We start from the raw sequence: 13674 nt of genomic DNA, 5'->3' as shown, positions 1-13674 counted from the left end.
AAGTCTGTTTAAAATTGTTTCAGCTACTCTTATGATTTGTTTGCTATTTATAATAACTATTTACAAATATTGTAATAATACTGACTGAATTCTGTATCATGTAATAGTTGCTAAATTGGAAGGAACAGAATGGTAAATCATGGTATACCATGGTCCTAGTTATAAGTATGTAACTGTATAGAGTCTATTACCAGAGTTTCTCATTTGAATTTAAAATACAACATAGGTGTGGCTGCTACTGTGTCTATTTCATGAGAGCAGAGCCTATGATTTCTGTCAATTTTTTGACTCACCATAAAAAATTAGTAAATGAATGTCATCAAAGGATCCCCTGGTTAAGAGACAAGCATTTTTATATGTAGTATACCAAATGTAATTCACATAGTTTGAGAACTGTGACAGTATGGACCAGTAATATTTTTTTGTAAATGAGGTGTTAACAGAAAACAAACTCTGTGGCTTGAGTCCGCAAGCAAACTACACCAACCTGCCAACATAAAATTAAAAATTTTTTATTTTGAATTGTATTAAGACAATTCGCAATTTTAGAAAATGAAATCCAATCTAGTAACACAGTGTTGACTACCTACCTATATGTCTGTGTATATTTACCCATACGGGAATCTTTTGTCCCGTCTATTTTTCCGTTTATAATTCTCATAGAAGCTTATAAGGGAGATTGTGACCAAATATACTAACAAAATATGAGTCTGGGCTATAGAGGCAAAATAGAAATGGTACAGTTCATATATCTATTGTATTAAATTCCAGCTTTCTGCAGCATGATGTCTGATCTGATGAACCACACGGATCGTCGTGCTCCAGGCTGTGAAAAGAAAACTCTGGAACTTGCTGCTCAGCAATCATTTAATACATTTGATTTTGACAAGAAGAAACTTCTTGCTTACCAAGGTACTTATTAAATCTTTTTAAGTTCTTATTGCTATTCTAAAATTATAACCAAGTCTTTAGATGAGTATTATGAATGGAAAACCAGGGATGATTGTGTTAATTACAGATAAATAAAATAACACTAGTCATTTTTAAAACTTTTATTGTAGGATACCTATAATTCTTTAGATATGCTTTTACTCTATTATTGACAATGTTAATAAGTATTTTATTATGATAATAAGTTGCAATGCAAGTGTTATATGCATGTTGTATTTAATTATAACATTGTATCACTTATTGTGTCAATAGTTATTGCAACAATGGTTGTAAATATGTTGTAATATCTTTATGACGCCCTCTGGATTAATTTTATTGTAACTTGGGCTTTGACATGTTCTATATCTGGAGGCGTTATCGCCAAATATAGATCTTATGAACAAAAATAAATTGAAATTGAAATTTGGAAAGTGGTCAACATTTCAAGGCAATGCTTCTTGTATATTATGTGTGTGTGTCTTGTAATGGTTCAAACACTAGTATTTAAAATATGGTTTGTTAAATGTATTTGAATTTTCTTGTCGATCAAAATCTTGCTGTGAAGTCCAGTGATGGTTGTGTTCCTTCAGAGTAGGTGGTCTCTGTGTTCACGTGTTGGTGGGTGGGGTTGTGTTGTGTATGGTATGCACATAATACATGGGAAGCATTTCCTTCAAAGTGTTGGTTGCCTTCCAGTGATCCATCATTGCCCAGGATATGTAAACGTTTTATTTCGTAATTAAAATCATAGTTGCACTTGATGGAATTCAATTTTAATATTTTTATTACTAGTGGGGTGGGACTAAGTCCCTTGTACTGCGGCCACTTCTGGCCTATTGTACGAGCCCCAGATGATAGGTGAGGGTGGTTGTGGAGCAATTGGTGGAATGAAGATTGGCAGGGGAAACCGAAGTACTTGGAGAAAACCTGCCCCAGTGCCACTTTGTCCACCACAAATCGCACTTGACCAGACCTGGGATTGAACCTGGGCCGCCATGGTGGGCAGCCAGCGACTAACCGCTTGAGCTATGGTGCAGCCTAATTATAATTTTACTTATACTTGTATTTTACAGAGTACAACGGTTGAAGACAATGTCTATCATAAAAAAGTGAAACTACCATATTTATGAAATATATTCTCTGTTGTTTGCAATTCTGTTTGTTTCTAGCAATGCAGACCAAACCTGTTCCTGGAAATGTACGTGTTCCAACATCTGCTTGGTCTGGTTATGGTCTGAGTCATTCCAGTCCTGCACCAGATCTTGAGCATAGGAAGAAGGAAAGCTTTGCTGCCTCATTACTTGATGTAACCAACCAAAAACATTAACACTTAGAACATTATTTTTTTTTTCTCTTTCTAGTTTAGAATTTGGTTTGAGGAGCATTATTTACTTCCACAATAATTGTTTCTCAGTAATTCTGAGTATAAATATGTCCTGAAAAATTAAAACTCATTATTGAGAGTGTGATCATATTCACACTCTTTGAAGGACCAACATTGTTAGCGCATAGAATAGACACCAAATGAGGAGGTCCATCTGTATGCCTGTTGTATGTCTCACTCATAAAAAAAAAGATTTGATTTTTATTAAATACAATTCCTGTGTTTTGGAGGAGCTTGTTGCCACTATCTTCATGGTAGAAGAAATCTCACTACTACCCTGAGGGTGTAGGCGGCAGCTTCACTTGAAACATTGGTAGTTATCTTTTCAGACTGTGGGGTATCATGCCCAGAAGACAACAATTTTAATGTTCCCCAGTCCGAGAACCTCGTATCTCATAAATATAACCCCTACATTGCATGAAGCTCAAATCAAACAAAACTGATTTGTTTGTATCTCTAATAACAGACTTGTTTGAGCATTGAATGAATATAAAGTTCAGTAAAGTATTAAAAATCGCAAAAATCATACTTGGAAAATTTTGAGTACACCTTTCCACTCATACATATTTGAAATCTGGTAGCTTTTATTACCTAAAGAAGTTGGAGTGGGACCTGGTGCATATTATTTTTTTCAGTAATAATGGAATATAAAATGAGTAATTCTTATATGTATGCATTCAATATCATGGAACAGTAAATAAGACTGAACTTTTTGTTACTTTTTATTGCAAATATATTTGTTTTTCTGGATGGAACATTTTTGATTCATATTCTTAAGACTCAAAGACTTGGCATTTGAACTGTAAGTATAAAATCAAAATTCTTCCTCTTCGTCAGATATAATGTATAGGACTCTTTTATGCCTAAGGGGAATTATCTGCTATCTTTCTGATCAACTCAGAAGGTTTATACTATGGCCTGAGCTATGATGCTGTGAAGACATTGTTAAATAATCTATAATAAGCCCTACTAAGAAGACCACATAGCCAGGATAGTGCAGTCATTAAAGTGACTGGCTATGGGTTGGACAGGTGAGGGGTCAGAGGTAGATTCCTGGGGAGGGCACAGTTCTTCTCCTCTTCATGTCATCCAGACTGGTTCTGAGGCCCACTACAGCTTCCTGTCCCATGGGTATTGGGAGCGTTTTCTTCAGGGGTAAAGCGGCTGGAGCGTTAAGCTGACCACTCACCTCAAGCTAGTGCCAAATTCAAGAATACATGGATCTACGTAGGTCGTACCAAAAGTCATGAGCAACTCTTTTTGCATGCAACCTGGGAACAGCAGACGAAAGATAGTATGGTGGTAGGTGGAACCAGCTGTTGTGTTAACCTTGAGTGTCTTGTGGCGTTAATAGCTTGCATCACGTAACCAGTATCACTCCTAACAAAATGGCCCTACAACCATATGTCGTTTCACCAGCGTGCTGTCATCAGATTTCTTGTGAAAGAGGAAATCCCTGCTGCAGAAATTCACCAGAGACTTCAGCGTGCTTATGGAAGTGTGTGCATGGGTGCAAGCAGTGTTCGAAGATGGGGGAAACATTTTAAAGATGGGAACACCAGCATCAAAGATGAGCCTTGGAGCGATCGTCCTCAAACAGCCTCGACTGAACGCAACAAGGAAAAAGTGGATGAGATCATTAAAGATGACAGGCGTGTGACTGTGGACACAATAGCCCGAAAACTTGGAATAGTGCACAGTACAGTACAGGAGATGATTGAAAGCTTGGGCTATAGGAAAATTTGTGCTCCTTGGGTCCTGCGGTTATTGACTGAAGACCACAAAGGTCAGCGAAAAGCCATCACCTCACAACTGCTACAGAGATCTTGACACGAAGGCGATGATTTTTTACTCTGTATTGTGACAGGTGACAAAAGCTGGTTTCACCATTTCAAGCCTGAAATGAAACGGCAGAGTATGGAATGGCACCATTTGCATTCTCCATCAAAAAAGAAGGCAAAGACGGTGCCATCATCTGTGAAGGTTATGGGCACAGTCTTCTGGGATGCAGAGGGGTTTATTCTGGCCGAATTCCTGGAACCTGGGCAAACCATCAATGCTGTTCATTATGTCCAGACGCTGCACAAACTGCGTCGTGCATAGCGCGATAAACATCCGGGATGAAACATCATCCTGCATGACAACACTCGCCTCATACTGGAAGCAATTGCAAAGATTGGGTGAGAAGTTCTTCCACACCCCTCCTATAGCCCTGATCTGGCACCCTCCGACTACCATCTTTTCGGATTTGTGAAGGATCAGCTGCGTGGACAACGTTTTGAGACAAGGGAGGCAATTCAGAAAGCAGTGTGTCAGTGTCTTCGGATGGCTGAAATGGAATTTTATAGAAGGGGAATTTTCAAACTCCCAGAACGCTGGGAGAAATGTGTACAGAGAAGTGGCGATTATGTGGAAAAATAAAGAAAGGTCTGTAGACTGAGGTGGTTTATTTGGTTTATCAATAATAAAGCATGTTACTTTACAAAAAATTGTTGCTCATGACTTTCAGTATGACCCTTGTATATGTCCACTCCCCCATATGTCTTCACGGCATAGGGCTTAATTAGTTAAGCACAGGGATAAAAGTACCTTTCTACTTTATCCAGAAGACCACATATGAACCCACATAGGACATCACAAGTTTGACGTTTTTTCATCTATTTTTATGTGGTATAGATTAATCATGTCCAAGTTAAAAATATTTGGTTCCGAATGTGAAAAATATTCTCATTGCATCTGAAAGTCATTCTCACTTCGTTAATGAGTTTGGTGTGTCTGTCTCCTTTCCTTCTTCAATCATTGCAAGAACCGACACTGAATTTTTATCACAAGCTATTTATTTTAAATTCACTTCAAAATTGTTCCCATCATTTCATTTCTACATTATAGGAAATTCCTCTTACCATGAATCTTTCCACTACATCTTGCAATGTAATATGGGTGTATAACATTCCCATATTCTCTGATTTCTAATGCAATATTATTATGATGCAAATATACAAATTATTGAGTTCATTATGTATGTTTTCCAACTCATTTTTTCCTTACTATTCCATCTTAAAAGTTATTCCTAATGTAGAAATTTTGTGTTTTACATTTTTAATCTATGGAAAATGGATAAAAACGTGTTGAAAACTAACCTGAGTGGATAAGTATAGTATTATCATTGCATTACTAACAAGATATATTAATTTTATTTTACATAAAAATGGATATTGCTTACAGGAAGCATATGGTACCGAAGGTCCCACAAATTCAAATTTGGTTTCATCACCAACAGTATTTCCAAGTGCATCATCAGAATGTATTGATGGCCTTCCTCTCAGTGCCAGCAACTATCTTGACTCTGTCCCAGCCTCTACTGTGAACCGAATTACTGGACTGGAACCCCAGGATTTGGGTACTCTGCTTACAGTACTAGGACTTGAAAAATACATAAGTAAGTTTAAAACTGATTGTGCATTTAAAATGAAATACGATGGGGTACCCAAAAGAAACCGAACTAATTTTTTTGTGGGCAGAGCTTTTGTAGTACCGCGTTTTGCCGCTATGAGCGCATAGAGCTAACATTCCTGAGTCGATAAGCCGACTACCGTTGCTTCAGAAGGTAAGGACTAGTTTCGGCAGAGTTTATAGTGACAACTGTTTTGTGTGATCGTCGTTTTTGCAATGGCTGATTTTCGTGAACAGCGTGCGGCGGTGAAATTCTGCTTTTTGCTCGGGAAAAGTGGAACAGAAACTCTTGAAATGTTAAAAACGGCGTACAAGGACGATGCTATGGGGAAAACTCAAGTGTTTGAGTGGTTTTCCCGTTTCAAAAATGGTGAAATGTCAATTGATGACAAACCTCGTTCTGGTCGTCCTTCCACGGCCCGAACACATGAAAATGTTGAAACAATTCGTGAAATCATCAAGGAAGATCGACGACGGACCATTGAAGAAATTGTGGAGCTGTCGGGAGTGACTTGGAGCTCAGTTCAGCGAATTTTGACAGAAGATCTGGGAATGAAAAGGGTGGCTCCGAAATTCGTGCCACGACTGCTGACTGCTGAACAAAAACAAGGTCGCGTGGAAGCATGCTGTGCTTTGAAAGAAGAGTCCCAAAATGATCAAAACTTTTTGTCACTGTTTTGCTGATGTTGCTGAGGTGAAGGAAAAAAACGATGGAGGCGCTGTCAAACATCTCAAAAGATGAATTTAGACAATGTTTTGAAAAATGGAATAAAAGACTAGACAAGTGTATTAGTGTAAGTGGAGAGTACTTTGAAGGGGATTGAAGGTTTGTGCTTAAAATTTGAATAAATAAGTTTAAAAAGAAATAAGTTTGGTTTCTTTTGGGTACCCCCTCATACATTAGTACTTGTTATAAGACTTCAGCTTCTGGAACTAGGCCATATGAAATTATTTTGCCAAGCATTTCAATTGCCATTTCCATAGTTCATGACCCTGAGAGTGGCTTGATAGCTCTTACATAGCTCTCAGTTTAGACACTGCGTCAGAGATGAAACTATAGTTGGATGAACAGAGGAGCAACATGCTAACCAGTATGGAGTGTCCCATGTGGTTAGTGAAAAAGAGGTGATGGAATATGTTTCAGTTATCATATGCCTCCACAAAATATTAATCCTGAAGATGGCAACTGCAAGGAATGACAAAATGTTGGAAAACCATCAACATCTGACACAGCTTAGTCCTGAAAGCCAAAGCCACACATTAAGTCCCACCCATGAAAATCTGAGGACTATGAGGACTCGTTAAATTAAATGTGAAGGATAAGCTATAGTTATACAAACACAACACTACACTGTAAAGATATATAGGCATGTAGCTGTAATAGATTTTCTTTTAAAACATAATATAATCTGAAGAACTAAGAAATAACCACATGAAGTGTGTTTCTTTTTATACTTAGTTTCAGTCCAAAATGGTACTGCAATTTGGATATCAAGGTAATGCACAGAAATTATGCCATTTAAGATTTTAAAACTGGTAAAATGCCATGAGCCAAATGTTTACTAAAGATCAAAAACAGTTAGGTAAATGAAACGAAAATTTCATCATAGGAGAATCGTGTCTGCTGGAGATAATAATGAAACTGGGCATGGTTTTTAGGACAATTTACAAATTTCAATTGGGACTGGGATTACAAAAATTATACATGATTCTGCAGTTCTTCTACTTTTTATATTGGAGATAAAAAGCCATAAATGTGCACAAGAACAGTTGATATTGACCCCAATTATGGAGATAAATTGAGTTTCTGAAACGTTAGTTTTTAACTCAATTTTGATTGCCTGAAAAGGCTTTAGTGTGTTTTAATACTAGTTACTGGTACCAAGTTTTGTACTAAGTTCATTCACAAAGTATACATGAAGTTGAAAAAAATCAATTTCTGTTGTTCTCACAATGCTTCTAGTAGGAATTGGAAAATTTGACTTAATGTTTATTTAATATCTTCTGCATGTATGTAGCAGTTGAATGATGAGCTCATGTACATATTTTTCTCTGTGTTCTTAGAGAATTTTACTGACCATGAGATAGACTTGACTACCTTTGCTTCACTCAATGATTCTGATCTTCGGGAGATCGGAGTCAGTACTGTGGGAGCTCGACGCAAAATGCTTTGGATAATTTCTGGTGAGTAAAAACCAAATTTTGAATTTATGTTAACGAAAATACAACTACTTTATACAGTGATTTGGTATTTGATGTCCTCTAAGCTTAAGTCATGCAAATTCACTGCCATCTTCATGTCTTAATTTTTACTAATTTGTCTTAGATGCTTTACACTGTACATTTGTTTTTGTTTTCTTTTAGAACTGAAAAGTCGTCAGAACCAATTCTATAGGAGTGCTGCTCCTGGTGCTGAACGCAAAGCATCTACATCTATGATGGTAAGTAGCAATGGTATTGCAGATAATTGGTAGAAGCACCGAATGCTATACAGACTTTCTGGACCTTGTTGCATGACAAAATTATGTTTATAAATGATAAATTATTTATATATTGTTTGAAATCTAAACTGTTGTTCAAACATTGAAATATAAGCTTTATAAAAATTGTATACGTATAACATTTGTTTAATGTAGCCAAATCATCTGTTCAAAATAATTATAGGGGATTGAAAATTCCCACAAGTTACCATGTTAATGCTTGTAATCATTCTTTTTACCCCTTCTAGAATTCATGTTAAAATTTGAACATTGTGATACTGATATTAGCTTGAATGATGTATTATCTTTTAAACCATATATTTAGTTACCCTGTGGTGTGTACTAATTCATACTGTAGGGTGAATGTAATTTGAAACTTAAATATAGCCATGATTTTATATGTTACAGTTAACAAATCTTCTGCAATCAGAACTTGAATTCAGCATTGGTAACAGATGCACAGCATATTTTGAAAGTAAAGAAAACTGTTAGTATAATATTTTTCTAAAAATAATAATATATTCTTTAAATTCTCTTTGCTCGTAAAATATATGACATCATGGTTTTATTTAAGTGTTCTTTGTGAATGTGATACTCTTTAAAATCATAGTACTGTCACTAATTTTTAGAGTACTATTTTACTTGAAACTGTACTTACACATTCATTTTAAAAATGTTATTTATGAAGGTTACCATTTATAACTAATAGGTATTATGGACCAAAATAATGTAACCATTTGTAGGATATGCCTTTTGTACTTTTATGTTGTTAGCCGAAAATATGATACAAAGTTATATCCATAGATTTATATGAAGATTTATGGTTTAGATATTTGTTATTCTTGATGATTGTATTTGGATTCTTATGAGAGAGTTATGTTAAAACTTGCAGGACTTGCCGCAGTTTTTCAGTCTTTAACAAAATTGATAGATTAGTGTAAGGAATCTGTTCAACAGTTTCACATTACTAATTTTCTGGACAAAGGCTGTAACCTTCGATCTCCAATCTATTGAGGGGGGAGTGGAGCGTTTTAATACAGAAATAGGATGTTAGATCTATTGTGTATGACAGAATTCCATATTTAATGCCTTATGTATCTTACCATGTAGAAGTAAATGGAAGAGGTGGACTAGTGAGGTAAAGTCTGAATATTACATCATCACATATTATTATTATTAAATAGTAATATAGTGTTGCATCTGTAGTTGAATTCTTGATCTTTCTTCTACAAAATGATCTAAAAAATTTATACATAAGTTAGCTTTATTAAATACAAAACTTTTAAAATTTTGTTGCAGTCAATTTACTATTGTCATATTAAAGATGTAAATTGTTTCTGCTAAAAATATTATTCCTCACATTAAAATTCTGAGTGAAGGATGTAGTAGATGCAGTTCAATGGCAATTTCTATGAAAGCCTGAAGGGTTAGACTAGACTAGCTGTTTGCAGATTTTATGTTTTATACATATCCTTTTTCTTAGTTATTTTTAAACATAATCCAAACAAGATACTTTTCTAATAAATCTGTGTGTTATACAGTATTTTATTTAATCTGTGATGTGATTATGCACATAAAATCTTCATGCAGTATGTGCTAGTAATAAAAGTATGTGTTTATAAATTTATTGGCTATATTTAAGAAATTACCATTGAACTGCAGATGTGGAATACTGAGAAACGTAAGACATCAAGAATGGAAGAATTGGTACAATATACTATTTAGGTTGATCAGTGCATAAAAATGTGTACTTATGTACAGTACAGAATGTGACAGGTATATGATTGAAAGACAAAAGTAATATACCTGGTTAACGTAGTCGCTTGTTTTGATTTTGTTAATGTTTAGAGTCATACTGTACTGGGCTCTGTACATTCTCCAGTACAGTAATAGAAATAAGTAACCAGGCAGTTTGGGAGGCAAATCCTGCAGAATGAAGAAATTGCATGATATGACATGCTATGCTGATCACTTTTATAACAGTAGGATTAGGTTCTACCTGCTCTCTTATGATAATCCAATTAGCTCTGAGATAGCACAAAACTTTGTTACAGTGAAGTGCTTAGGCACGAACTGAAACACATGCTGACATCCCAGTTGCAGTATGCTGATGACTTTGGTTCCCACATAAAAATTCAGACATCAATGTTTTTCATTGTTGTTCTTTTGCCATGTTGCATGGTTACTGCTTCATTCTATTTGCTGAGATGTCTCGTTCTGTTTCCTGTTTAGTTGGTTTCTTTGAATATTTCCGTGTATATGTGATTAAGAACTTGTATGCAATAAATAACAGATCACCATCATCATCATCATCATCATCATCATCACCATTTATTACAACCAAAGTTATTGTTGTTGCTGCTGCTGTCGTTGTCCTTGTCGTCGTCATTGTTGTTATGAAATACATACAAGTCAACAAACATATTTGTCTGACTGAAGAGGAAAGTTTAAAATACGAATAGCCCCCTTTTATGTGTTCTTTGCAATCCTATACAGTTCAAGGATTTGTATTCATGCAGGGGAAGCAAAGAGAAGCAGCATCTGCCTTCTTCCCTAATCTATTGTTGGTAGTATTTTAGAATGCCAGTGTCTTTGACTGTGATGTCTGTATTTTGTTTTATTTGTTTCATGTGAGTTATATTTAAATCTAAATTTTTCACAAATCAAGACTTACATCATGTCTACAATCCCTTGCAGCCACATAACTGCATACAATGAGCAGCACTCAAATGCCATGTCTCACCCTGCACATAAGATCCTTTTCATTTCTTCAGTTTTCTCTGTTTCTGGCCTCTTTGCTTGTCATCCATAATTTTTTTATATAATTCATAAATCTATCTACTGTTGTCTTATTGCTTGGTAACTGTTAATACATGATGTAAGCACAATGCAGGGCCATGCCATCATGTAATGGAATCATGAGCAGTGGAATGTGTATTCATGAGCCCTTGCTTCTACAGTATACAATGACATGCCACTTAGAAGCGTTTTTTCTAGAAATGTGCAACTGTCATTAGCAAAATTTGGAATCTGCAAAATCATTTTATAAAAACTTTGCATAAATGTCATGACTTGCATTACCATATTTTCTTCCTTTCATGAGTCATGACTGGACTGGGCTAACTTAAATTGTGTGTATAATATCAGCTCTGCATATTTACTATATCTAATACATAGATTAAAATCTTCTGTAAGTGCATGTTACAGTCCTTGAGTCATACAGGTGATTTTTTGGAACAAAGCTTTTGTTCATGTGGATAAAAGAGGAAATAACAACACTGAGTGTATGTAAACATATATACAGAGCTTCCTTTCACCATAGATGCTGTTATGCATACTAGTGAACAATTAATGCCTGCTGGTAAACTTACGAAGGTCAAAATTTTAACATTTGCCTGTACATTGTTTGAAACTTGGGGCTAAAACTGAACATGGGACAGACAGAAAGTGCTATAATGCATAAAATATCTATTTGCTTCTAAAACTATGGGAGGTGTTCAGGATCAGTTACTCTCAACCAAAGCAAGGATTTTCTTCTCCTGTTTATTCAGGACTGTCTTATAAATTTATCATTATTTATAAACTGTATTTATCATGTCCTGTGATTTCATGCTGTAAAATTATAACTTCCTGCTAAATTATTGATTTATGAAATAATTGCAATTGTAAAACACATACAGTCAACTCTCGATTATCCGGGATAATGGTGGGCATGGAAATCACGATTAATCGAAAACCCGGTTAAGACAAATGTTATTAAAAGTAGTACTGTAATACTGTACCTTCATAATACTATAGGCCTACCTGTATTTAAATTTACTCAAGATCATTTTTATGTCATCTCATGGCCTATTTAATACTTTTTTTACATTATACTGAAGTGTGAATTAGTCATTTCAATCACAGTGTTCAACAACATCCAACACTTTTTACGAATATTCACACTTAACACTTAAAAAAAAATTAATATTGTTGTTTGCTTTTTTGCGGCATTTTCCTTTTTACGGATATCCGTATGATGCCTACGTAATATTAGCTTGTCACTTAATAAACTGTTCTCTTCACTCTAAAGATAGTCTAGTAAGGATTCCAAATGATTAAGAGCAGCACCATGTGATATATATTATAACTAGCAGCACTGTCCACCTCTTCCTCATTCTCACTTTCTTCCCGCTCTTCTGGCTGCACCCCGACTGAACTTACGATTTCGTCACTGTTTAACATTTTGAAGCCCAGCTCATACAAGTTTCTGTTGAATACTTAACACAACACGCTTCCTTTTACACCATGACATCACCCTCACCTATCATCTGGGGCTGGTACAATAGGTGAGAAGTGGCTGTAGTACAAGGGACTTAGTCCCACCCCACTAGCAATAATAAAAAAAAAATTCATGTAATAAACTGCTTGGAGGCCCATGGTATAGATGTAGTATAGTTTTGACGTTATTTTGTCCGTTCTGTAGGGAATGTAGATTGCAACTATTCCCTACAGAACGGACAAAATACATTGTAAGATGAGGCACTGGCTAAACAATTAACATCAAAACTATACTACATCTATGCCATGGGCCTCCAAGCAGTTTATTACATGTATAAAAGTCTAGAATATACCACTATGTCCGCGGGAATATTTGCATCAACTGACTTGATAATATAGAATATCACATTAAGAGTTTTAACCTTATTTTCCATAACTTTCGTTTTATAATAAGTTCATAGTTCATTGTACTTTTATACCACATATTTAATAATGTAATAATTGTCGAGTATCCAGCTTTACTAATGCAATTGCGGTTCAGTGGTGTGTGAATATGGTGGTCATGTGTTTGCCTGATGATGGTTTTAATAGCCGAAACATGTAGCTGGGCTAATTATAGCCTTGACCTTTATATTGTTGTGTTGTGAAGGACTCTATAAAGAAATTGTATAGGGTTCTAACTATTGGTGGTCACTCCCCCCTACTGGAGAGTGACTCTGCTGGTGCTCACTCTCACTCACTCTTGCCAATTGGACTGGTCGATTTTGGTTCTTGGTATATAGCCTTGGGGTGGACCCCACAGTAAATGCTGATTCCAACAGTTCTGCCGTTGTCATTAGTGCATATCTGTTGCCAAGGAAACATGTCTACTGAGACATGGCCTAGCATTGGCCAACTCTTCTGGTTCTGCCATCCCGGTTTTCAGCAGACATGCCACAATATAAACGTTTAAATGAGAACACAAAACTTCCTCTTTCCTTGATTTTAGGCATTGGGAGTGGAAATTTTATTCACTTCTAGGCCCACCTGTCCAGATGATCATGAGTTGTCATTGCATGCAGTGATAATGTGGCTCTTGAAAGGTATACAATGTATAGTCATATGCTTACATAATTTGAAAAATTTTTCATACATTTATGCAGACTTCAGAATGATTTATTTTTGTCA

The 13674-nt window shown here is 35.6% G+C and overlaps 1 protein-coding gene across 1 annotated transcript in view; it reads left to right on the top strand.

Moving 5' to 3' along the window:
* The window catches only part of LOC111867685 (protein bicaudal C homolog 1), a 64534-nt gene extending 54252 nt beyond the window's left edge, over positions 1 to 10282 (top strand). Inside the window, exons 12-16 of the mRNA XM_023857737.2 lie at positions 772 to 912; positions 2100 to 2236; positions 5540 to 5753; positions 7832 to 7951; positions 8132 to 10282. Coding sequence (XP_023713505.1) covers positions 772 to 912; positions 2100 to 2236; positions 5540 to 5753; positions 7832 to 7951; positions 8132 to 8241 — 722 coding nt within the window. The 3' untranslated portion in view covers positions 8242 to 10282. The remainder of the gene's footprint in view (positions 1 to 771; positions 913 to 2099; positions 2237 to 5539; positions 5754 to 7831; positions 7952 to 8131) is intronic.
* The last annotated feature ends 3392 nt before the right edge of the window (positions 10283 to 13674 follow it).

The sequence above is a fragment of the Cryptotermes secundus genome, unplaced genomic scaffold (genome assembly GCF_002891405.2).
Source record: "Cryptotermes secundus unplaced genomic scaffold, Csec_1.0 scaffold931, whole genome shotgun sequence".
NCBI lineage: Eukaryota > Metazoa > Arthropoda > Insecta > Blattodea > Kalotermitidae > Cryptotermes > Cryptotermes secundus.
This window is presented reverse-complemented; position numbering and strand designations above follow the sequence as displayed.